This window comes from Abramis brama (assembly GCF_963993115.1).
Source record: "Abramis brama genome assembly, chromosome: 3".
Classification (NCBI taxonomy): Eukaryota; Metazoa; Chordata; class Actinopteri; order Cypriniformes; family Leuciscidae; genus Abramis; species Abramis brama.
Window position 1 is genome coordinate 16,231,360 of NC_139965.1, and position 26,491 is coordinate 16,257,850.

Here is a 26,491-nt window from a genome sequence, read left to right on the forward strand (position 1 = left end):
AATAATAATTTTTGGATAAAGGAATCAAAAGTTACAGCATTTGGAAAAGAGACAGCCTTTTTGTACAGTCTTTGACACCCCCTCATGGGCAATTTTTTCTCCATGAAGAATATCTTGTCATAAAAGCAATAGATTATGTTAATTTTGGGCTCATTTTAATTGTAATAATATGCTGTAAAAAATGAAGTGCCATTTTCAATTATCTGAGAATGTTTCATGAGCTGTATGATGTTTTTGACACATTGCAGTACATTATTTTATAGATTATGAAAAAAAAGAAATTCTATTTATCAGCAAATAACTCAGCAATACTTAAGAGTTTTTCAAAGTGGATACATTCACTGTAAAGTTCAGACTCTAAGCTTTCAAATGACATCAACTTTGTGTAAATCAAGGCAAGATTTTTTAAAAATATGGTAAAGAATATTTTCGCAGCTAGGTGGCGCCTGCTGGCGGTACACTCGGTTTTAGAGGGATTACTCAGCACTCGTTAGGAGTTAATAAATGTAATTAGATGCATTAAAAAGCTGAGATCCTAAGCTTTAAAATGATATATAATTTGTGTTGTTCCATTCAGTGGTTGCTTAGTAATAATTTTTTTTCTTTCCGAATGGGAATAAATCAAATAAATAAATAAAAAAGCTATAGGCCGCCTATAGGCGGTTATAGGACATGACACAAATTAATACATTTTGAAGCCACTAGATGGCGCTCTTCTCACTTGAAATAATTTTTTTTTTAGGTCTGCACTCTATTTTGATGTGAAATGTTGCATTTATTGAAAAATAAAATAAAATAAATAAAATAAAAATATATATATTAATTCTAATGGAAAAAATAGCTCATAAAAATTATATAATTAATGCAAAGTATCATAAAAAATTCTAAAAATTCTAAATAATAATCAGAAAACATTATAGAACAAAAATATATTTGATTGGTTATCCTGGGAAAAAGTAAAGTAAAATTTTAAGGCTTCGCCCGTTTTCGGGCGGGAGGAAGCTAAGTGTGACTATTTTACGAAGAAGCCCAGAGGGTTAAAACGTTATGTTTGATTTATCTTGTTCGATTGTGAATTGGTTTGGGTAGTTACTGGGGGTAGGTCTTGATAAGCCTAGGGCTTCTACCTATCCCTTTTCGAACAGGTTGATTATTATGCAAAATGTTGTTGTGGTTTTTTGTTTTTGTTTATTTATTTGTATGGATATTTCATACTGTGATGATCCAAGGGGCTGTGGTGCTTTTTGTCCAGCAGGTGTCTCTGGGTAACACTTTTTGTGTCTTCAGGTTAAATGCTTCTATGCAGGTGTGGAAAATTGACGGTGATTAACCATGCTGCTTATAAGACGCTGGCTTTCTTTCTCACCCTCGGAGGTGAAAAGATTGGGGCTTGGTCTCTGTTGGTCTCGTTGCTTGGTGGACATGCTGACTTTCTCACACTCTCCAGTCCAAGGCTTGATGTTGTTGTTGTTTTTGTATCTTTAGATTTTGTCTAATGTCTGGTAAACCGGTATGTCTGTTTTTCTAATTAAACTACTTATTTGTACAAATTTGATTATTGTTGTATGGACTCTCCATTCATGTTGCTGCTCCTTGAGCCAAGGGGTTGTAACAATACGCATTGCTGTCTTTTTTTAATTTTATTATTATTTTATTAATTTATCGAAATAAAGATTTCATTCATTCATTCATTACATTTGGAATAACGAATCTGCACGCGCAAAAAACGCGCTATGTGAACGGCCACTTATGGCAACGTGACATCAGCCTAATCCAAAATATTTCCATATGTGTCTCTTTCCTCCTTTCTTATCAAAAAGTGGATTTACAGCCACCACATCAGCAGCACCGCCGGTCGCCATGTCTCAGGGCTTAGAGGACGCAACTGCACGCGCTTCGGGCATGCACGCGCATCAAGTACCAGGTTTGAGAAAACCTGGTACCGTGACGTTTAAAAAAAATTTAGTACCGACTTGGTACCGAAGTACTACTCTACATAGGCTATTGCCTCTCTGCAATAGCCTATGTTCTACGCCCATACTGAACCCTTTCCCTTCTCGCTGTGTGGTACAAGCTCTTTGTCCCATTACTCATGATTAATGAACAAAACATGACTCCCACCAGGAAAATCTCTTAATTTCATCCAAGTCCAGCAGAAAAGTAAGAGAGGAAGAGATATAATGGGTCAGGCTAAACATGTCAAACTTAAACGGGCGGAACGAGTGAATTACATCATATCCTGCTGAGTGAGTGACAGGAAGAAACTGCTTAGTGTAGAACAAAAACGGCTGCAGTGAACATCAGTGGATCAGCTTTGTATCTTGAATACTTCTAACTGTTATCAAAATACATAATTTGAATCATTTTGGCTTAAATAGAATTAATCGTGTGATCATTAATTATTTTTATGTAAATGGTTCCCTTTCAGTCATTCAGGTTCGACGTAGTCGACGACTATGGCAAGCCGGTTTAGCTTAAATTGTACCCAGCGTTACTCGTCGTAATTGCATTTTTACTAGTAAGAATTCAATTAGAGAGCTCTACAATTCAATTCTTACTAGTGAATCTACAATTCAATTCTTACAATTCTTACAAGCTCTCTAATTGTAATTCTTACTTGTAACAATTCAATTGTAGAGCTCTCTAATTGTAATTCTTAGTAACAATTCAATTGTAGAGCTCTCTAATTGTAATTCTTACTAGTAACAATTCAATTGTAGAGCTCCGTAATTAAAAATGAATGGAAGTCAATGGAGACATATGACTAGTAAAAATTCATTTGTAGAGCTCTCTAATTGGAATTGTTACTAGTAAGAATTAAATTAGAGAGCTCTGTAAATGTAATTCTTACTAGTAAGAATTCAATTAGAGAGCTCTACAATTCAATTCTTACTAGTAGCAATTACAATTAGAGAGCTCTCTAATTCAATTATTACTAGTAAAAATTACAATTAGAGAGCTCTCTAATTCAATTATTACTAGTAAGAATTACATTTACAGAGCTCTCTAATTGAATTTTTACTAGTAAAAATACGAATTAAAGATATGTATAATTGCAGAGCTCTGTAATTGAATTAAAGAGCTCTGCAATTGCATTCTTACTAGTAACAACTAAATTAGAGAGCTCTCCAATTGGAATTGTTACTAGTAATAATTTGATTAGAGAGCTCTCTATTTAAATTGTTACTAGTAAGAATTGAATTAAAGAGCTCTGCAATTGCATTCTTACTAGTAACAATTCAATTGTAGAGCTCCGTAATTAAAAATGAATGGAAGTCAATGGAGACATATGACTAGTAAAATTTCATTTGTAGAGCTCTCTAATTGGAATTGTTACTAGTAAGAATTGAATTAGAGAGCTCTGTAAATGTAATTCTTACTAGTAATAATTGAATTAGAGAGCTCTCTAATTGTAATTGCTACTAGTAAGAATTGAATTGTAGAGCTCTCTAATTGAATTCTTACTAGTAAAAATGCAATTACAATGAGTAACGCTGGGTACAATTTAAGCTAAAACGGCTTGCCATAGATGTCGACTGAATGGGATCACACTATGGAGCCTGTCATCTTCGAGTAATACTGAATGAGCCAATGCAATTGGCGTGCGTGATTTGCATCACACACTCCGCTCCCGCGGCGTGGGTATAAATATGGAAATGGATGCACGCACTAGTTGCTTTTTGCTTCGTAGCCGATCGTTTTTGATGTCTCCGAAGAGTATTGTTGTATACAACGAGCGAGTGTGTCGTTGTTCTTCTAGAAAGACTCTCCCAGTTGCTGGTGGTTCTGCAGCGGTGATCGCGAGCTTTGAGCTCTCATCTGCTGTTTTAACAGCATCAAATTTCTGTGTTTGTTGACGGCTGTTTAGAGGGTGGAAAAATGAGTGCTTCACTGTTTCAGTTCACTGTTGCCGCAGTCATTCCCCTGTGCTCTCCGGCACTGGTGATGGGTCCCATTTCCTAAAAGAGCAACACTGGTGTGTTTGTGTCTTTTTCAAGATGCCATTCCACCCGTGCGTTTCTGGATGTGATCGTTCCCTGTCCCCCCAAAAGGACGGTCACAATAGTTGTATCACGTGTTTGTAGAATGTATATGTATATGTGTATATATATGTGTGTGTATGTGTATATATATATATATATATATATATATATATATTGAATTAAAGTATATATATATTGATATGCAGCACGTTGAAGCAGCTCTTGTGGATAGTTTGTGTTCTCATTGCAAGGATATGACCATCACGGTGTTGAGATCGAGACTCGCCTTCATGCGTGAAGGTGGGGTCCCCATTACCATGCCCCACTACGGCGCAGTGTGGGATGGGTGATCAGAGGATTATAGTGAGGCTTCCCCGTCCGGTAACCAATCCCTGTGGGCCCCTCACTCCTCTATCACATCGCAGCTGATGGAGCCCCCTCGTTGAGCGCGCTGGTCTCTTTGTAATGGACAGACCAGCCATTTCATTCGGGGCCTCTCCCGAGGACAGGATGCCGATTGCAGTATCGGAGGGTGAGCTGACCTCTGGAAATGATGCCTCGGCTGGATTATCTCCCTCTAGGAGTGTAAAATTGCCCGAGCCAGATCCAAAAACATCAGCTATGCTGAATCTCAGCTCTCTGCCAGAAACTGCCCGAATAAGCTTTCCCCCCTCACTACCCTTGACGGAGGAGCGGTGAAGGGTTGCAAGGCTGTCCCTCCAATAGAGCGGTCTGGCGCGACACAGGTGCACCTGTGTCCGGCGGCCACTGCTTTTTGGACGGGGCCCCTCGTCTCCCCCCAAAGCCTGTGAGTTATTGGCCGTTCTGATGGGCAGAGCTTACAAGGCCTGTGGACAAGCCGCCTCCTCTTGCGTGCCATGACGCTTCTACAGGTCTATCAGGCCAGGTCACTCATGGACATTGTGGTGAGATCTGGTATTTATCTCATTTTCCTGATTAACCCCTAGTATCAGTGTGGCTAGGCAGTCTTTTGCTGTCAGGTCAGAATAGCATTTGTTCCCTCATTAGCTTGTTTTTAATTTATACCAGCAAATCTAGGTGTAGTCCCTACACTCACGTGAAACAATAATAATCATTGACAACTAGACATATAGATCAAATTCATGCTTACCTTCCAGCAGAATCGTTCCTTGAACTTTTGTTGTCTTTGGTCTTGTAACTGTTCTATACAATGCTCTGTCTATTGCTAATGGAAATATCTTTATAAGCTGAAGCAAAACTTTACAGTGATTGTCTTTATGAAATAAAATTTTATTTAAACAAAAGATAAAAATACTGGTTACACAAAAATTAATAATAGTAGCCAATCATCAAAAAGTTACAGGTTATAAACTTCAGCTTATTCAATCTCAACAGGGCAGTCCTGTATGAGTGAATATTACAAAGGCTAATTACCTTATGAGCAGTTCAAGCAATAGAAGTAGAAATTTAACTTATCCGAGGTTTCTCAAGTTATGATAATACAGCAGAGCAATTCAAACAAAAATAATTTCAGTTAGAAAATTAACTAGATGAGAACTAATTTCTCACTAGGGATGCAAACGACATCAAAATCAAAAATGCAGCAACTCAACAGTCAAAGTGCAGTCATATTTATATGGAACTGGGTTACATTGTTCCTATGCAGTTTCTTGGGTTTTTTCCAGAGGAAATAAGTCTTATGACATTAACCTTCTATTGCCTCATTCAAGGGGGTTCTGGGTGACAACACTGTCTCCCATATATGGGCATTCTTGCGTCCTTTCCGTCCTCTGCGCTTTGGGCTTCTGTGTAAGTGTGTGTGTGTATAAGTATCTGGAAGTGTGTTTGTAGGTCCAATATACCTATTAAAATTAACATATCCTGCTACAACATGCACGAGGGTAGCCCAGACCGTGCGCTCATAGGTGAGCTCCGCACCGCAGCCGACCTCGCCCTCTGGGACACGAGTGTCGTGGTGTGCGTGATCGGTCTGGCGATGTCCACGTTAGTGGTCTAGGAGCGCCTTTGTTGGCTCAGCCTGGTTGTTATGGCAGATGCAGACAAGGTTCGGTTCCTGGTCTCCCCAATTTCCCAGGTTGGGCTGGTCGGCGATGTGGCGGAGAACTGCGCCCAACATTTCTCTGCCGCCCAAGCGCAGACGGAGGCCATCCGGCACATCCTGCCCCGACAGCCCACTGCTGCCACCCCGCCGCCAGTGGCAGTTCCTCCGCCTGCTCGTCGCCGAAGGTGTTCCCCTGCCGCCGCTACCACTGGGCCTCCACAGCAGCCCCCAACCAGGCCTCAGCATAGAGCCGGCCACAGTAGGGACACCCAGCCAGCTCTAGGCGCTGCCAAGCCAGGTAGCAAGTGACAGCAAAAGCATTCCTGAGTGGGCCGCTCAGGGATGGAGGAGGGTGCTTTTTTGAGTTGGTCACCGATCCACTCCCTCCCCCCAGATGAGGACCGGGTGGAGTCTTTGTTTGTGTGTGTGTCTGTTTCAGCGCTGGCTCCCAAAAAATAAAGGCAGTGCAAGCGGTACCCACACTTCAAAGAATGAGCAAATTCCTCTGTTCCTGGGTCTCAAGAGGGCAAGTCTGCCGGTGTGCGACCCTGTAAAGCCTTGCACCCCTCAGCCCCCTCTTGTTTGCCAGCTGGGTGCAGTTCGAGGACCCAGTCATCCGCCTTCTCACGCATCCCTGGCCGTCTTGTGGAGACAGGTAAGTGTTGCACTGCAAACTCAGACCCCTCCTTTGGGCCTCTCGAGCCAGGTCCCTGTCCTCGATCTCGCTGCCCCACCTCGGGTTCGTCTGTGGTTCCCTGGCCCCTGGCCTGGTTTTATGGAAGCCTAAAATGCTTTCGATTGGTCCAGCCTGGCCCCAAACGGTACCTTCAGATTCGGCTTGCGATTCATTTCGCTCGGCTTCCGCCCAGGCTCAGTGATATTCATCATACCTAGGTGTTGAGAAGAGATGCTCCTAAAAGTTTGTGAGATTCATCACACCTAGGTGTTGAGCAGTGCTGTACGTCGCAGTCCTACTGGCGAAGGACGCGAGCTAGACGTTCCCTCCAGCCGATATGAAGTCTGGCTTCCATGAGCCCGTACTTCATTGTACCCTAAATGCGTGGTGGGTTACGACCATCTTGGATCTGTGCCAACTGAAGCTGCGGTTTTACATTTTCTGAAGAGGCACGATCGCTTTATATCATGAACAGATTGAATTTAGACTTCATAATATAAAGTGATAGAGGCTCTCCAGAAAATTTGCTCTAAACTGCTCAATTCATATGGATTAGTTTTACGATCTCTTTATGAACTTTTTAAAGAGTCAAAGTGGTGGTTGTGTAGCTGTCAATGGAGGGACAGAAAGCTCTCAGATTTCATAAAAAATATCTTTATTTGTGTTTAGAAGATGAACGAAAGTCTTACGGGTTTGGAACGATATGAGGGTGAGTAAATGATGACAGAATTTTCATTTTTGGGTGAACTATCCTTTTAATGCTCTCTCTCTTGGTTATTGTATTTATTATTAGCTGGATCCATCCTCAAGTGGGCGCTAAAGCTTACAAAATTAAAACAATTGTTTTAAAGCATAAAGACAAATTTTATAATCTGTACAAATATTTTAATATTTTTTACATTTGTTATTTTATTAAATTTTATTCATCGTTTTTTTTAATGTACTCTTTTGGTTGAGTTTATTTTAGATTTTTATTAATTTTACAGAACATAACTACAGGACAATCAATTATTTAATTTTAAATAACACCCATAAGTTGGCATAATTTGTGTGTGTGTATATTAGATAATTTTATAATATTATGTTATTGTTATTATATAAACAACTCTCCAAACAGTTGAATAGCAGCAGGTGTCCTGCAACAGCATATTATTCATCAACACTAGTGTAGTCAAAGTTGGAGTAGGTTTGCTTGGATTTATTGCTCAATAGATGACCCAAATAAAACCTCTGATTGTGTCTGCTGCAGATATGTGGATTCTCATCTATAAGTGTGCTCTTGTGTATAATGACATACTCAATGTAAAGTGGAGAAGAAAATATGACCTAATTTCTATAGTCTCATCTAGAGATCTATATATTTATTTATTTTTGAAAAGGTTACAGTTTTGCTCCACAGTCACATGTGTAATATGTGGTTGCCTCAAACACCCACTCATGCACACTTCAATATGCAATGGTCTCCTGCATTCGTACTTTTCCGATGAATTAACACTGTGGTCGTGAAACACTTCAGGCAGTTCAGTGCAATTGCGCTTGCACTTTTACTCACATATGCACACAGGATGTTTGTCCGTCCTGCTGTGACCTGTTTCTCTATGAGTACTATATATGGTGCTGATGTGGTTGGTGGTCGTTTCTGATATCTTTAGAAAAACAAGAAAACCACAAACTGTTTTCACACAATGCAGCACTTCATCAAAACTAAACAAAAAAAGATTTGTGGCACATATTGTATGTGCTTTTTGTATTCATTGTGTGGAGTCTTTGATTCATCTTAAAGGTAGAGATCAAAAATATATAACATTGATGGATGGATGGACAGATGGACAGATATAGGATTTTCACTGCAGTTTTCATTTTTAGACTCACTTGATTCCAGGTCTGTTCATATACTTGTCTTGGAGAAGATTTTGATATTACCCACACATGAACACATGCCTAGTTAAATAGTTTATTCAGTCTTTCCTTTTTTTGGCCATTTTTTTGGAATTAAAAAGGCTCTTTTGAGTAATTTTGTCTCTCTGTGAGATTTGCCACTGACTTGTAACATACCTTCACATTTGTTTGTGTATATTTCAATGTATATTCGGCCAGGAGCAGAGCAATTTAGCTCAACAAAACCAGATTATTTTTGCAGAGAATATAGTGACAAAGGCATTGATCCTCACCTCATATCTTTACTAACACTTTTGGTCCAATTTTGGAGTGGGGTAAAATACACCAGGTTGATTTCAACCAATCACACTCTTTCAAATCTTGGTTTGAAAGTGACCAATCACATCACATGCAAGTCTTCTAAAGAGCATTTTCACACATCCATTGCTTCAAACATGATCGTTTGGGCCATTTTGATCTTTTGGGCTCGTAAGTAGCTTTTTTACCCCTTCTTTCCACTGTCTAAATGTTTATGTATTTATTAGTCAGTTCCATGTATGCATATTTAGTGTTTAAATGAAACCTCACTGTTCTGTTTTAGCTGGAGTTCGACCTGATCACAGTGGTGAAAATGTCTTGTTACAAACATTCCACCTGGGAGATGATGTTACAATCAAATGCTTCTCGAAAAAAAGTTTTGGCAACACACTGGTTTGGTATAAACAGAGCATTGGGCAGATCCCTCAGCCTATTGTACTAGTCAATTATTGGAAAGATATAGAATTTAAGGATGAATTTAAAAATGGGAGATTCAATATTTCAGCAAGCAAAGGATCTTTTCATCTGAACATCACAGCTATGACCAAGGAGGACATCGGAATATACTATTGTGGGACGGTGTTCTTGAATTTATTAGAATTTATTTCCGGAGCATATCTGATGCTAAAAGGTAAAGTAGATTCAATTTGCTAAAAGATTTTAAAGATTTTGTGTTAGTAAACTACTTTAACAATTTAACAGTCCTTGTTTAAAACCAAAAGAGTCTTGAAATGTTTATTTGCTATTTCAAAGGAACTGAATCTAAAGACTTTAATGTGGCATGTGGGGAGAATCCAGTTGTGAATGGAACCACTTTTAAGAATAACGGTAATTATTCATTAAATTACTATGATTTAGTTAACCTGCTTTGGTGACTGTCACAAAAGTGGCCCTAAAAAATATTTGCATCCTTAAGCCACGCTTAAAATAGCATGAATTTCATTGCATTACATAACAAAATATCCAACCAAGTGGATTCTGCAAACAAGAACAGCAAAGTTCACCAATGATTCACAAGATGTCTTTTGAATAAATGTATGAAGTCAGTTCTCTTCAAGTTATCATAATCTAAATGTTTTCGTCAAAATGTTTTGCTTGAAAAGTGTGCTTACACTATCTTTAAAACGAGTCCCACTTGGTTTGACACTTTGTTATCTAATGCAAAGACATTTATTTATCTTTAAGTATATGGTTTAAGTGTTAAAATGTTTGTTTGGACCACTGTATACAGTTTCAAGTCATGGAAAAGTATATTCACAACACATAGCTAGCAGTTCTAGTAATGTATATTCACAGTATTTGAATAACTAATTTTACTATGAGCAGAATGTGTTTTATTAAATTATTTTTTTAAAAATCTTTTTCTCCATTTCAGACAGCAACAATCAAAAAGTATGGGATCCTGTATTACTTTTCTTGATATCCTCCAATGTTGTTTTTGTGATAGTAATTGTCACACTCCTTGTTGTTCACTGCAAACGCTGGGGAAACAGGCATAGAGGTAAAATTCCACACACACTTTCCATCAGTTAAGCGTTAAGAGTTTAATTGAATAGGCTGTTGATCCAGAAAAAGTCGTATACAGTCTAATATACAAATATGTTGTACAAACTCTTTCAATATTCAATCACAAATATGTATGTCAAAGTTTAACTATAATTGTCTGCAAATTTTGAAGGATCTACAAATCTAGCATCTCCGTCATGTGAGGTAATTTTCAAAAATACAAAATACATTTTCTTCTGTACTATAATATGTACTTCTAATCCACTAAATATTAAACATTTTAACATAAGTAATGTAATTAGCTTCTCAAGCAGAAAAAATAAATAAATAAGCTTTGCATTTTTTTTTTTTACAGATTGGAGATTCAGAAGTGAATTATGCAGCCGTGAGTTTTGCCTCCGTCCCTCCAGCCAGAAGATCAAACAACAGACTGAATACAGTGAAAACATCTGAATACAGTGAAGTGAACTACAAGCCGACTGATCACATGATTTAACAGATGATTGGACATTTATCTTCACAAAATTATTTGCCTTTTTATAAACATGTATTATTAATATTGATATTTCAAAAGCATCCATTACTGTACATATGTAAACAGAGTTCCTCTAAATTTTACTTTGAATAACTTTTGTGTGCTGTATATAAATATACCCCCGGTTTCACAGACAAGGCTCAAGTCTAGTCAGTCACAAACTAAATTGCATGTTTGAGCTGTTTTAACTTTAAGCAACTTGCACTGACATATTTTAAAATATGCCAGTTTAACATTTTTTTTTCCTCAATAATGTTTTTTTTTTTTTTTTCTTCTGAGGCACATTTATAAAAGCCACTTAAAGGGGTGGTATAATGCAATTTTCACAAGATGGAAAATAAGTCCATCTTATAGCATATCTGATGCTAAAAGGTAAAGTAGATTCAATTTGCTAGTGTTTTAAAGATTTTGTGTTGGAGTAAACTACTTTAACAATTTAACAGTCCTTGTTTAAAACCAAAAGAGTCTTGAAATGTCATTTTTTTTTCTCAATAATGTTTGTTTTTTCTTCTGAGGCACATTTATAAAAGCCACTTAAAGGGGTGGTATAATGCAATTTTCACAAGATGGAAAATAAGTCCATCTTATAGCATATCTGATGCTAAAAGGTAAAGTAGATAAAAGGTAAAGTAGAAAATAAGTCTCTGATGTCACCAGAGTGTGTATGTGAAGTTTTAGCTCAAAATACCCCACAGATATTTTTATATAGCATGTTAAAGGGGCTATATGCAACTGTTTCCCCAAAATAAACGTAACAATAGCCTTTTTATTTGACCATGTATGACTCAAACATCTCCTGATGAGCATACTGACACCTTGTCAGCTCACAGTGGGTGCACCTATAAGCCTGTATCCTATTTTTCCTATTTTCTGTCGGGTCGGATTTTTCGCGCGCTGTCTGCGGATGTGACGTCAAGCGCGATCATGTTAAACGTTTCAGATCACTCTGCCACCACCGCTAGTCAGCAAACAAACTTAGTTTCTCAAACAATATATGTATTTGACTGTTCTTACCTCTGTAAACATAATGTTGACTTCTTTGCAGCGGATGACTTGTGAAGTGTGCACGTACGAGAGCGAGCAGAAAGGAAGAGCAGTTCCGTTTTTTGGCCACAGGTGTCAGTCGCGAGTTTAAATTTCAGAAAAAAGCATATAGCCCCTTTAAAAATGGGGAATGCACTGTTTTTGTGTCTGTCCTTTTAAATGCAAATGAGCTGCTGCTCCCAGCACAAATTTCACAAACTTTTAGCCTTTTATATTCAAACTGGAGTCAGAGACTCAAGAAGAAGTGACAACATGTAGACAACGTTCATGAATGGTTAGTTGATGAATTTCTGTAGCTTATGTGCAGTTATCTTCTAGTCATTGATTAGCATATTCTGTCATTAGGATTTATGTAAATTATAGGGTTAGTGATGTCACTAAACCGGGAGGAATGTCCTGTAGTCCCTACCAGCCATTTAGTCCTTAAAAAGCAATTTCTTTAAAAGAAAATATCTCCCTGTGCTTTGTACTTTGAGCGTTGTAACTTTGCAGATGTTGTTTATGCTCAAACAGCAACATTACACACTAACTAAAGTTAGAAAAGTGAAATCATAATCAACCACCCCTTTAAATGTCCTAATTGAACTAAGGCCTAATCCTAATGTCTGTGAAACTGGGCCTTAAGCCGGGTGCACACTGTGCGATTTATTATCATTCTTTACGATTATTGCTCGTCAGACTGTTCGAACGTGATCATCGCTGTAAGCCATGTCACACTATAAGATCTCAGATGTCATTAATGTCAGACTGTACGACAGTCAAGATGCGTTAAAAACGGACGCACGCAAGAAAACTTATCCGGAGTTTTACATCATCAATCAATGACACGTTCAGTGACAGTGAGCTGCATTACACGCGGGACTGAAATGATGCATCACGGAAAAACAAAGACAATTTGACGGCCATCATATGAGAAGTCACACTGCAGGACTGCGAGTCAAATCTTCTGACACTGCCAGAATTTCGTCGGAGGTCAAATTTGTCAAACTAATGTTCAAAGACTTCAGATTTTAGCCAAGGATCAGAGGATTCTTTTAGGATTTGCAAAATGTGTCTTAGACGGCCAAATCACGGCCAAAATCGCAGTGTGCACCCAGCTAGTGTTTGTTAAAGCAGATTAATGGATCAGTGAAAGATAATAAAAAGTAGCCTACAATCTGTTTGTATGAACATGACATATAATAATAACTGCATGACAAAAATTTAAACATGCATTTTCAGATTGTCTTCATGATTGATCTTTATCCTGTTCAGTCTTGTCATGTTCTTCATAGCTGGAAACACTTCCATAGTCTGATAAAGGAAGCCTCTGACACCAGTCATGCACCTTAGCCAAAGACATCTGTATGTCCTCTTTATCAGCACATGAGGACATCTCTGCTATAAGAAAATAAAACAAAGCTTTAGTTATTTTTTTGACAGTTTTTCTTTGACATTTTTGACAGTTTTTCAAAAGAAACTTAGTATGTGACTTGGCAGTTGAATTTGCAATCTGTTTGTTGGCAGCACAGAACTTTATTAGCAACCGCCACTCTCAGCCAAACTTTTCCAAATAAGTGAATCGTATAATTTTTTTCTGTACTTACCACTGGCATCAAGACATTTTAGTTTATACTGTTTCCTAGCCATGTGTGCTGCTTCCCGACGATTCCATTCCCTCTCAAGTGCATCTTTCAGCTGGTGTTTGTTGATAAATAATTCTGTATTTATTACTCCTCCACTAACTGCAAGCAAAAGCATAATGAGGCAATTAAAGTGAGTATAAGCCACTGAGATCAAAATAAATGTATTGCAAAAAATTACACATACAATTCAGAGGTAAATCTAAACTTCTTCCACTTTTGACAAATCTTTGTGATCTCAATGTTTTCAACATCTCTCTCACAGTATCACTTCTCTCCCATTCTTCATTAAGTAATTTTTTGACATCCTCAACTCGAAGCCACTCAGATAGGGTTTCTCTTTCTTGGGACTTCTTTTTCTTCCCCTGATGTTCATCATTGCTTTCCAGCAGAGCACTTTTCTTTATCATTTCCTCAATCTTCTCCAGTAACTGATTTACTTGGGTGCAATCTTCTCTCATGCTCTCAAACACATGATATCTGTTCCCGCACATCTCGACAAGTCCCACAAGGGCGTCCCCTTCACTTTCAATGTGGTACTCAATAGGTTTGTTTCCCAATGATCCTCCCCATGTGAAGAGCACCATGGTTTGCCTCCAGACCTTTTCACCAAGTGGGCTCATGTTTTCTAATATGACTTCCATCTGCTCTTCTGAAAACGACGTGTCTGCCGGTATAACCAAGAGGATTGCATGGGGGGAAGGATCCATTGCCTTCAAGATCTCAGTATTCACTGAATCTGTGTTCAGTTGATACGGAAGAAATTTCCAAAAGCTTGGTGTGTCCACCACAGTGACCTGTCTTCCATTCACTTCTCCACATGTTCTGACACACTTCACAGTCTTGTCAAATGAAATGTCATCACCCAAGATGGCACTGCAAGCTAATGTCTTGCCTGACAGGACCCAGCCCAGCAGCACAATATTCAGAGGTGTAACATCATGCTCTGCTTCTGTTGAAAATATGTATTTTAGAATATATTTAAAATATATAGAATTGTGAAATATTATATATATATATATATATATATATATATATATATATATATATATATATATATATGTATTATATATAAATATAATTGTAGTTTTTATAACAAACTTCACTTGTTTCATTAAGAGACTTTAGTATACTGTATTTGTCTATGTTGTAGGCTACAGCTGATTGCAATGTAAACAACAATTGATCATTTTTATGCAATGCAATTTATGGTTATACTGAGTAAAATAACAACAAACTTTGGACACTGACCAGCATCACTTTTTATTTCTTCCAGTTTTCTTCTCTTCTTCAAAACTTGATGTGCTCTGGCAGTTGCTCTCTCTTCCACATTTTTTATTTTAATCTCCAAATCCATCAGCCTTCTTGCATCAGCTTTAAAAAATCGGCCATTGTTTTCAGCAACAAGTTTCTCTATCTGCCTAAATAGCTCTTTCGCCTGGGAACCATCTCTATCCAGGTCAGTGTCAAAACCAACATATCTGTTTCCACATTTTTGAGTAAGCTTGTTCAAGGTTTCCCCTTCACATTCTACATATTGCTCTATAGTTTTGTCACCCAAATGTTTGAGTTTTGTGAAGACTATAATGGTTTGATCCCAGGTGTCTTCACTAATGAACTGCACGTGACCCTCAGCTACTTTCCCGTGCTTCTCTGAGAAAGCAAAATCAACCTCTATCACCAGGAGGAAAACATGAGGTCCCGGTGGACAGATACTGGTGCTCCTAACAAGCTCCGCTTTCAGGCGCTCTGGGGTGTCACAAAACTGATGACACTTCCACCAGCCTGGGGTGTCCACAAGAATGATTTTCTTGCCTTGAATGTTTCCTTCCATCTTCACACACTGTGTGGTCGTTTGATCAGATTCACATTTAACATTTAAAAAGGAGTGTGCCACATTACTCTTACCACTCCAATGTCCTCCTAATAACACTAATCGCAATTCTGTAAAACAAAAGCAGGAAGAGGATGACAAAGTATTTTGATATATATACTTTGTACTCTATAGAAGTTATAGAAGTTGAATATATAATTTTTTTAACTAATTATCTACTAAACATTATTTTTTTTAATTAATTTTCATGAAAATTATTTTAAAGTGTTTGATTACAAAAAAGAGAAAGAAGAATCACCACATCCTACAATTTGATGTCTCTTACCGTCTGCCATTGTAAAATCCAAATAAAATATATTGCTTGAAAAAATAATTAATCCTTCTCAGTGATCAATTCTTCTCTCAGTCCTTTTTTAGTGTCTTTACTGCAGATTAAAAAAAAAAAAAAAAAAATTGTGTTCATGAAAATGGTTGCATTTCATAAAATGGCTTCTTTCCATTGAAGGAGAAACTAAAACTGATGCGTGTTTGAACTATCTCTGTTTTGATCATGTTGTTTAATGTTGATAAACTGGACAAACCAGTAATAGGTCAAAAACACTCCTCCCCCACCCCCATCAAATCTCTTGGTAAGTGTACTGATAGTTGTCTTGTCAGTATGGAAGTAAGTTGGAAAATTACATAGAGAAATAGCTGAAATACCAGAGGAATTGTTTATGTTGTAGGTCATTGTATAACTTAAACATTAATCTAGGGCTGTCACTAATGATTATTTTGGTAATCTGTCCATTATTTTGATCGAGAAATTGGATATTTTTTTGTGGTAATAGAAATAGACCTGCAAATCATAAGCACATGTTCTATAGTTTTCTAAAACCTTACAATAATCACAAAAAGCAGTTGGGTGCTTCCCTAAAATGTATAGTGTATTCAAATTACTGAGACCTATTCTTAATCTGGCCATAACTATTTCTTCTTTTCTATTGAAATGATTTGCTCTTATCATCTGATCGTGGTTGTATCTCTCTATTAGTGTTACTCGATCTTAGTGCTGCATTTGACACCACTGACCACAACATTCTTTTAAATAGATTAGAAAACTATGTTGGCATTAGTGGAATTGCACTAGCATGGTTTAAATCATACTTATCTGACCGTTATCAGTTTGTAGCAGTAAATGAAGAGATGTCTTATCGATCACAAGTTCAGTATGGCGTACTTCTTACTAGAACCAGGAAGTATGACCATATTAGCCCGGTTCTGTCAACACTGCATTGGCTCCCTATTAAACGTCGCATCAATTTTAAAATATTGCTGATTACTTACAAAGCACTAAATGGTTTACTGTATCTCCGCAGTACTTAAGCGAGCTCTTAACGCATTATTGTCTTCACGTCTATTGCGATCTCAAAATTCCGGCCAGTTGATAATACATAGAATATCAAAATTGACTGCTGGCGGTAGATCCTTTTCCTATTTAGCACCAAAACTTTGGAACAGTCTTCCTACCATTGTCCGGGAAGCAGACACACTCTGTCAGTTCAAAGCTAGATTAAAGACACATCTCTTTGACCTAGCATTCACATAATACATTATAGACTTCTATAATTCAATGTTAGGCTGCATAGATTAGGTCAGCCGGAACCGGGAACACTTCCCATAAATCCTGATGTACTCGTTACATCATGAGAAGAATGGCATCTACGCTAATTTTAGTGTCTTTGTTTATCCCGAGGTTTTCCCGCAGCCTGCCGCATCCAGGCCGTATACAGATCTGACGAAGGACCTTCGCCTGAACCCGATGACAACGCAGTGCTGAAGTGCCAACTAGTCTCTCCCTATGGACGATCCCTTTCCCACTCCAGATAAAGCGTCGTCGGGAAAACTCAATTCGCGTACCTACCCCGAATTGAATAAAATAAAATAAAATTCTGTATCAAAAATTATAAGGAAACACCAGTACTTTGTTTAGGCTTGGTCTGTAGGGAATTACAAACCTGCACACATATATTCAAACGCACATAACTATAGAACCAATTCTTAATGCGCATGTGAATGCCATCAGCTTTTCTCACAGGGTCGCGTTTAAAGTCTATGTAGAGAGAATGGTGTCGTCTTAGCGGCCCCTAATTTAATAACAAATGATCGTTGCGACGGAAGCGAATCAATCAAAACTAACTTTAGTTGGAATATAACTTTAAGAACCGCTATAAAGCCAAAACAATCTTACCTTAAATTATACGTTTATCTCTGTAAAGCTGCTTTGAAACAATCTACATTGTTAAAAGCGCTATATAAATGAAGATGACTTGACTTGACTTGACTATTCCCTCCTCTATTCTTCACAGAACCAACTTTATTTTGTATGGTATATAGATGTCTCCCTGTCCCATTGCTGTTTTTTTTCTCTTCTTTCTTTCTTAAACCAGCTTAAGGGTGCATTACTGCCACCTACAGGACTAGAGTCATTTCAGTAACACCCCTGGGCAACCATTATTTTTAGCTGTGCAGCTCCTACTGTTGAATAGGAAGTAGAACATTCAAAACAAATTAGTCTAAATAAAAACAACATTTTACAGGTTAGTGCAGAAAGTTTTGAGTGGTCGGGCTCGTCCTCTTTTATGGCTGTGTTTGACTGCTTTTGTCCTATAAGTGCTGTACCTTCTGTTTTAAGCCTCAGGCCTGTAAGGGGTTGTTGCCTTAATTTGATTTTCAGAACAATAAATTAACACTCATACAATAAGTTACACAGAAACGCTGTTTAAAGAAATAACAACAGTTGCATTGGAATTATAAGGACAAATAGTAAAGCTCAGATATTTTTAAATGTTACAAACCATTTGCTATGTAGTTTAAAAGCTATATCGGGGTTCTTATAGGTTATACTGTATGCGTTTAATAAAAAACAAAAAACAAAACATGGGCTACTTTTATATGTAGGCTATTTGAGAAAGTTTATTTAGGCTACACACACACGTGTTGGGTTTTCATGCTTGATGAGGACTTTTCATAGACATAATGATTTTTATACTGTACAAACTGTATATTCTATCTTCTAACAACAACCCTCACAGAAAACGTTCTGCATTTGTAAATTCAAAAAAATATATAAACCCCCCCCGTTTTTTTCCCTCCATTGGGACCAAAAATTACTATCTAAAGATGAGAATACCAGGACCACACACACGCATACACACACGCATGCACGCACACACACACACGCACGCACACACGCACACACACACAAACACAAACACTCACACACACACACACACACACACGTTGTGTTTTCATGTTTTATGGGGACTTTCCATTGGCACAATGATTTTTATACTGCATATTCAATCACCTTACATTAACCCTACACATTACAGAAAACTTTCTGCATTTTTACATTTTCAAGAAACAACACTTAGTATGATTTATAAGCTGTTTTCCTCATGGGGACCAACATTTTTTGGATATTGCCATCTTTGTGGGGACATTTTGTCCTCATAATGTAGGGTTTACTTGGACACACACACACACACACACACACACTTGGTTTCTCTATATTTGTGGGACATTTGGTCCCCCCACAATGTAATCCTGTATACACACACACACACACACACACACACACACACACACACACACACACACACTTATCTGTTTATCTGTTTATAAGTGTTTTGATGTGCGATAACCAACCCACATTACTTTCTCTCATTCAAAATAGCCAAATTATGCTTTTTGCGGTCACTTGCAAAGTGTTAAGCTTGCATTGGTCTAATGTTGTGGTCTTTGCACTAAAGCAATAGCAGACCCTCACTAGTTTCCGTTTCAGGATGCGTTATGCTGACCTGATTTCTTTTATGTGTGTTTGTTCTTGTGCCACCAGTGACCTTTTAAGATAAACGCACACACACTGGTGTAGGAGAAACCCGCTGAGACATGCACTTTGGTCAAAACAAGCTGCAAAAGCTTTTAATAGAAGTACCACTCTCAGTAAATGCCAGACTTATTGCTTACATTTCATTATGGTTCTAAACAGTGGCGGTTCAGGACAAATTTTACTAGGGGGGCCAAGGAGGGGACAGTGTTTAACCAGAGGGGTACATTAAAAATGGCAACAAATTATATTTAAAGATTATAAAATTTATTTTACTTTAAAATCATATAAACATTTATTTTGTACAAGAGTGAGTGCAGGTGCAAAAGAGGTAGGGCCAAAAAAATGAAAAATACAATACAGGGTACAAATACAGGGTGTCAATTCAATGTGAACAAAACTCCAGGGTACAACAAAGGGTACAACAATGTGCCATTTCTTATTTATGGAAGCCCCACTTCTGTGGACAGTTGAGTCCACACTTAAATGTTTGAATTGGCACAACAATGCTGGAACAATTAAATTTTAATAAAATATAGATACACTACACCAGTGGTTCTCAGTCCTGGTCCTGGGGACCCACAGCTCTGCACATTTTATATGTCTCCTTTATCTGACACACCCAGTTCAGTTCAGAGCTCTTTCCTAACGAGCTGATGATCTGAATCAGGTGTGTTAAATGAGGGAGACATACAAACTGTGCAGAGCTCTGCGTCCCCAGGCCCAGGATTGAGAACCACTGCACTACACTACAGCAACAGGATACGGCGGTTGTGCTGTCTGGAAAAACGGTCCACAAATACATCAAGATCCAGAGCCTTGGCCCTTCTGGACTCTATGCTCAGGACACCAAGATCACTGAGTCTCTCATCAGTAGTGGTGGACCGCAGGAAGGTTTTTATCAGTTTCAGTATGGAGAAACTGCGTTCGCAAGAGGCTGACCTTACAGGAAGGGTTACAGCAATCTTGCCCAGTCTAAAGAGCTCAAAGAAAACTTCCCTGCATGGCTCAATAAAACAAACCAGCTCAACTGTACTGCATGGCTTTTTAACTTCACCACTCTGTATTTTTCTGTCCAAAACTCTCTTAAATTGATGGAGCTCATGCCCTAAATCATCAATGTCTGCATTATACAAACGGCCAAATGAAAAAAACATTGCTATCCTTTAAAAAGGCATCACTCTGGGGGCTGAGAGACTGTATGCTTCTCATGAGCTCACAGTTGGTATTGGAGAAACGTCTTTTCATCTCATTGAGCATGCTGTCAATTACAGGATTGAAAAATGACGTACGAAACATATCTTTGTCGCGTTCTACCTCCCTCTGACCAACAGTGCCTAGTGTGCAGTAGCCACTGAGTCTAGAGCTCAGCATTTTCTGATGTTTCGCCACTGACGTTGTTGCAGAATCACACTGCTCACAAATATTCAATGCTTCATCCCACAACTTATCAAAAAAAGACTCCTGCCTGTGGTATTTCAATGTCTGGACTAAAACATTTACTAAGTCAACAGCTCTTGACAGATCAACAGTTTGTGACTGTAACATGTCAGACAGTAGCTTTATCTCCCCAAAGAACTAACGCAGAGTAACAAGATGCACAACAAATTCTAGGTCAATTTGAGCCAGAAGACCTTGGACCTCAACAGTTTTTTCACCATGACGTTCTTGAGCAATCTCTTGCAGTAGTCGTTTAAGGGGAGGTAGAGTGTCCATAATATTACGTAGGGCTAGAAATCGGCATGCCCAACGTGTGTCGCTTTAACGTTGCAGCTCTCTTGTTCTGCCATACATTTCTCTTTGGAGAGACAGCCATTTGGGTGCACATATGAGGCAGAGGTAAAAATATAAAGACTATGTAACAAAGAAAAAAACTCCTCTGTTTCTGGGACACTTTTGACTACATCAACTAACACTAAATTGAGACAATGTGTACTACAATGGATGTAGAAGGCAAATGTAGCCTGTTCTTTGATCCTTGCCTGAACCCCTGAATGCTTACCGCTCATAACGGCAGCGCCATCGTATACGCTTGGCCTACAAGGTTATTTTTGTAGTTCAGGCCATAACGTTCCAGTAAGTGCACTATTTTTCCAGTAAGCCCTGCAGCATCTAACTTCTCTCCAGATTCAAAATGGAGAAAACTCTCCTTAATGGCCCCATTGTTATAGTACCTGAGTGTGAAAGAAATCTGTTCCCTTTTTGAAATATCCTTTGTTTCATCTGCCATGATGCTAAAAATGGAAGTTAATCTTCTCTTAACAAGTGGGTCGTGGTTAGCAACTGTTTTAAGAATTTCCCTAAAGTTTCCTTTGTTATTGGACTCTTCAGATTCATCGTGTCCTCTTTGTGCTATGTTTTATGTAGCTGTAAGAAACAGCACTTCCCCAACTATTTTAATGTATGCCCGATTTTCTTGTACTTGTTTAGTGTGTTCTTTGTCAAGAAGATCTGCTAGTGTTGCATCAGTTTTAACAGCTCTTTGATAATCCCTCCATGCTATCACTGCACACTTGTGTCGTTCAGACTTTGCATGTACTGAAAACCCTGCATCTCTCATAGTTGCTTTTTTCCAGTTTCTAAAACCAGGTGTTGAAACAAAAACAGTGTCTGGGGCATTTGGTGTGCTAAAATGTCTACATGCAAAGCAATATGTAGAGTCCATCATGACAGAATACTCAAGCCATGGATGAAGATTATACCAGTTTGGCCTGAAGCTCCATCATTTGTCCCCCATCAAAGTGGTTGGGAATATATTCAAGTTGGGCTGTACTGGTACATCATTCTTGGACTTGCTGATATCTGTAGAAAGATGTACAGTAAACATAGGGCACATCTACAACACAGGTCCACCCTAATCCAGATCTTCCGTCCATCGTTTAAGTGGATGCCTCAGCTGCTCGCCATCAAGCTGGCTCTTGAAGAGTGGAGACATTGGCTGGAGGGAGCGGTCACCACGCTCACTATAAAGAGACACTTCCCCTTCACTTCTTTGTCTGGTCTCATCTTTACGTGAACACACAGACTCTACTCAACTACCTGTGCTACTTACCTCGAAGATACCTCTCTGTACTTCATCGCCGATCACCCGCATCCTGTCTTCCGTCATCTGTCTTCTGTCTCCAGCCATCTGCCCGCTATATCCACGGTCCTCATCTACAAACAAGAAATCAAGATTAGCAGCCAGCTCTACATCCAGTACCAATTCTTCTACATATATACTCACCAGTCACCTCTGCTGTTCCACTCCGTGTCTCTGTTCAATAAAACCCTGTTTTTGTATTACTCTCCTGCCTGCTTCTCTCATACCATGACAATAAATCATGTACACTTAGTTTATACTTTTATATATATATATCTGCTAAAATGCAAAACAGACAGAGAACTGTTTGCTGACCTTTGACCTTTTTACAAAGTCTCTGTTTTTTTTATATTTTTAACATGTTGTTGCATATTCACAACGTTCATGGCATTTGATATTGTGTTTCAAAAAACATTGTGGTGTCATAGAGCCCCACAGAGCTGTTTAATATACATTTCTACAGAAAAGTTAAATACACTGATACAAATAAAGAAATGTTCCTATATGTTTCTATAGATCTAGAACTATATTGACTGCAGGAAGTCCACTAGGTCAAAGACTTGTTTATTGGAAAAGTTAATGAGGACAAGGGGTGTTAACTGAAAGACAGAGAAGGTTTAAATGATTGTAATAACTTCACTCAGCCAATGAGAACTTTTTTCGTAGTTTGGACAATTTGCATACACGTTATACTGAAATGTATCAGTTTATATGCCATATTGTCATTTTGTTCTCAGGATGGAGACAGCTCACATGCCAGCTATCAAGAGGTTTGCTCTGCACACATACGCTCTTATGTTCTACATATCATGTAAGTAATCTTCCATTTATTTATTTAGGATTTTTTTAAAAATACATTATATTATCAGAATAACCTTCACTGTAAAAAAAAATTACATTCCCAAGTCAAAAATTTCAAGTGACCGATAACATCTAAATTTTTCAATTAGTCTGACGTATTATTTCTCATTGAGCCAATGTTAACAGACTATTGCAACAAGAATTTCACTTGGGCCAATTGAAAAATTTAGATGTTATCGGTCACTTGAAATTTTTGATTTGGGAGGGTTAGAATTTTTTTACAGTGTTTGATTTAACTTTTAAACTATTTGAGTTTAAAAGTTCAATTGACAATTACATATGAATTCCAGACTTTCTCAATATTTGGTCCGTCTTTTGCTTTAATGACAGCAGGACTCGAGCTGATTACTCTTTTCGGTCACACTTTAGACTAGGGTCCAATTCTTACTATTTACTACGACTTTTGCCTCAATAAACTACTAATTACTGCTTATTAATAGTTGGTAAGGTAGTTATTAAGTTTAGGTACTGGGTTAAGGGATGTAGAATATGGTCATGCAGAATAATGCATTAATATGTGCTTTATAAGTACTAACAAACAGCCAATATCCTAGTAATATGCATGCTAATAAACAACTAGTTATTAGTGAGAATTGGACCCTAAACTAAAGTGTTACCCTTTTTTCTAGCATGATTTGAGAATGATCCTATAGAGTATTTTGTGCTTCCTTCAAGTCACTTTTATTTACTATACAGATTGTTTCAAAAGCAGCTTTACAGTAATAAACAGGAAAATTATCTATCTATCTATCTATTCATCAACAAGTTAACTGTACTCCTTTTTTTGTGGAAATGATTGAGATTTCCCAGGACTCATCAGGACTTCTCTTATATCAGGTGTGTCTATGACACCCAGTGTTTTCCAGCCAAACGTCTCAGTCACAGCACCAGTCGGTGGTTCGGTCATCCTGGAATGCTACACCACTGCTGATCCGGTTGTGACCTGGGTTTGGCTCAAACAAATCCCAGGACAAAAGTTAAACCCTATAGTTTCCACATATTACAAGAAGATAAACCTTCAAGAAGAATTTGTCAATGAATCACAGCTTGAAGTCAAAGTCGATGACAAGAAATCTGCATTAATTTTCACCAAGATTACATCCAGAGATGCCGCTTATTACCATTGTGGTGTGCAGTTGTATGAAGCGTTGTACTTTGGAGGGGGATCTTATCTAACAGTTAATGGTGAGTGGAAACCTGGATTGTGAGAATGTAGCCAAATTTGGAAATTCTAAGTTTGTTTTATTATTATTACTGCAAATACTAAAGAATTTTTATTTTATTTTTGAGATGCAAAGCCAATTAAAGTCATCCAGCGTCCCGTTTTGGACTCGCATCATGTAGGAGACTCTGTGACTCTTCATTGCTCAGTCTTTGGTGAGACTTGTTCAGGAGAGCAAAGCGTCTACTGGCTTAAATACGAACCAAGGGAGTCTCATTCAGGATTGATTTACAGTGAAGGAGACAGGAAAGATCAGTGTGAGAAGATCTCTGTGTCTGGATCGACTGTACAGACCTGCGTGCACAAAGTCCCCAAAAGCCTCACCAGTGATGAAACTTACTTTTGCAGTGTGGTCACATGTGGAAAGCTATTCATTGGAAATGGAACTAAACTGACAGCTGAGGGTAAAACTTTTTTTATTGCTCACAATCAGTATGTCTGTAATATCTTTTTTCATATTTTGGCAATATATTTCTTATATCAGTACTTTTTTTCAGAGAATTCAATAATAGAAAAAGAGACATTTTATTCCATTTGGATTGTTCAGATTTACATGGTAAAATTACATCTTATTTCTTAAACATTTTTTTCCAGTTGTTTCTCATAAAACAACGTTCTATATCATCGCACTGCTCTCCGCTGTATTAGTGATATCAGTAATAGTGAATATAATAATGGTGCTGTCATGGAGAAGAGCTGCACACAGAAGTAAGACCCTTTTTTAATCATCTCACATTTCAAAATTACATTCTCTCAAAAAAACGGCTAACACTACCATTCAAAGAATTACGATGTTTTTAATGTTATTATTGTTTTTGAAAGTAGTCTCTTGTGCGCACGCAGGCAGTAAAACAGTAATGTGAAATATTATTTAAATTTAAAGCAATTGTTTTCTATTTTATTTTAAAATGTAATTTATTCCGATGATCAAAGCTGAATTTTCAGCATCATTACTCCAGTCTTCAGCGTCACATATTAGAAATCATTCTAATATGATGATTTGCTGCTCAATAAAAAGTTCTTAATATAGCCTAATGAATGTTGAAAACAGCTTGTTGATTGTCAATGTTGAAATAGTGATAATTTTTTTCAGGATTCTTGATTAACATTATAAATGTCTTTTCAACCACTTTTGCATCGTTGCAAAATTAAAATATTTAAAGTTATTTAAAAAATATCTTACTGACCCCAAATTTTTGAACTGTGGTGTATAAATTTTAACTTAACTGTAACTGTTCTAATTTCTAATTTTGATACATTTTAAGGTGTTGTCGAGGTTCAATCTACAGCCCAGGTGAGTTGCTTTATATTTTTTACATTATACACAGCTATTGGGGAGAGTGGGTAAGCTGTGCCACTCAAATAAACATGAACATTAATGAGTGGTTTATAATAATATTTAATAATGTACTTTACAATCCCAAAGTAAAATTTTGCTGCACATTGTTTGCATTTAAGATATTTATGAACCATCCAGAATATATGTATAACACATACATAAACCATACAGAGGTGTACAGAGTACCTCAAAATCATACTTGAGTAAAAGTTCAGAATACCTTACACCGAAAATGACTCACCAATTTTAATACGTCTTAGAATATCTGATTTTAACAGTACTTAAGTATTTACTTGTACTGAATATAGGCTCAAAGATGCATCAGTCCTCAACACCTAAAAGACATACCAGTGAAAAACAAGAAACAGTTGATTTGTGAGGAGAGCAACAATGTTTGTTTTCTAAAATCAAAATAAAACGGAACACCTCAATATTGCAATAAATCAAGGTCGACTCCTAAAACATCTACAAACACTCAAGTCTCAGTTAACCCCTTAACGCCCACTGTCGCGAATTTGCAACAAACCCCTTCCATTCAGACTGCAGGCGAGATAGCGTGTGTTTTCCATAGATATCATATATAAACGCTAGATGTCTTATGGCGCAGTCACTTCCGGCATCACCGTTCGGCCATCTTATGTCAGTGCTCTGTGCATTAAGGTGAGTGATCAGCATG

At 37.7% G+C, this 26,491-nt stretch overlaps 2 protein-coding genes across 2 annotated transcripts; one reads left to right on the forward strand and one right to left on the reverse strand.

Moving 5' to 3' along the window:
- The first annotated feature begins 9,037 nt into the window (after positions 1-9,037).
- LOC311080076 (uncharacterized protein) lies at positions 9,038-11,071 on the forward strand. The gene is made up of 6 exons (XM_084109840.1): positions 9,038-9,070; positions 9,183-9,530; positions 9,653-9,727; positions 10,275-10,400; positions 10,578-10,609; positions 10,761-11,071. The coding sequence occupies exons 2-6, from the start codon at positions 9,440-9,442 to the stop codon at positions 10,899-10,901; spliced, it is 465 nt and encodes a 154-aa protein (XP_083965966.1). The 5' UTR covers positions 9,038-9,070; positions 9,183-9,439; the 3' UTR covers positions 10,902-11,071.
- A 143-nt stretch (positions 11,072-11,214) lies between these two features.
- On the reverse strand, positions 11,215-15,959 carry LOC311080075 (GTPase IMAP family member 8-like). Its single transcript, XM_084109839.1, has 5 exons — positions 15,766-15,959; positions 14,858-15,550; positions 13,794-14,558; positions 13,571-13,708; positions 11,215-13,364 (listed from the first exon to the last, which is right to left on the reverse strand). Exons 1-5 carry the CDS (start codon positions 15,773-15,775, stop codon positions 13,213-13,215), a joined length of 1,758 nt encoding a protein of 585 aa, XP_083965965.1. The 5' UTR covers positions 15,776-15,959; the 3' UTR covers positions 11,215-13,212.
- Between the last annotated feature and the right edge of the window lie 10,532 nt (positions 15,960-26,491).

Coding starts and splice junctions, on each gene's coding strand:
- LOC311080076 (XM_084109840.1), top strand. CDS start 9,440: ATGACCAAGGAGGACATCGGAATATACTATTGTGGGACGGTGTTCTTG. Junction 9,728..10,274: donor AACCACTTTTAAGAATAACG/GTAATTATTCAT, acceptor TCTCCATTTCAG/ACAGCAACAATCAAAAAGTA. Junction 10,610..10,760: donor TAGCATCTCCGTCATGTGAG/GTAATTTTCAAA, acceptor TTTTTTTTACAG/ATTGGAGATTCAGAAGTGAA.
- LOC311080075 (XM_084109839.1), bottom strand. Junction 14,559..14,857: donor AGAAATAAAAAGTGATGCTG/GTCAGTGTCCAA, acceptor TATTTTCAACAG/AAGCAGAGCATGATGTTACA. Junction 13,709..13,793: donor TTTAGATTTACCTCTGAATT/GTATGTGTAATT, acceptor TTTTGCTTGCAG/TTAGTGGAGGAGTAATAAAT.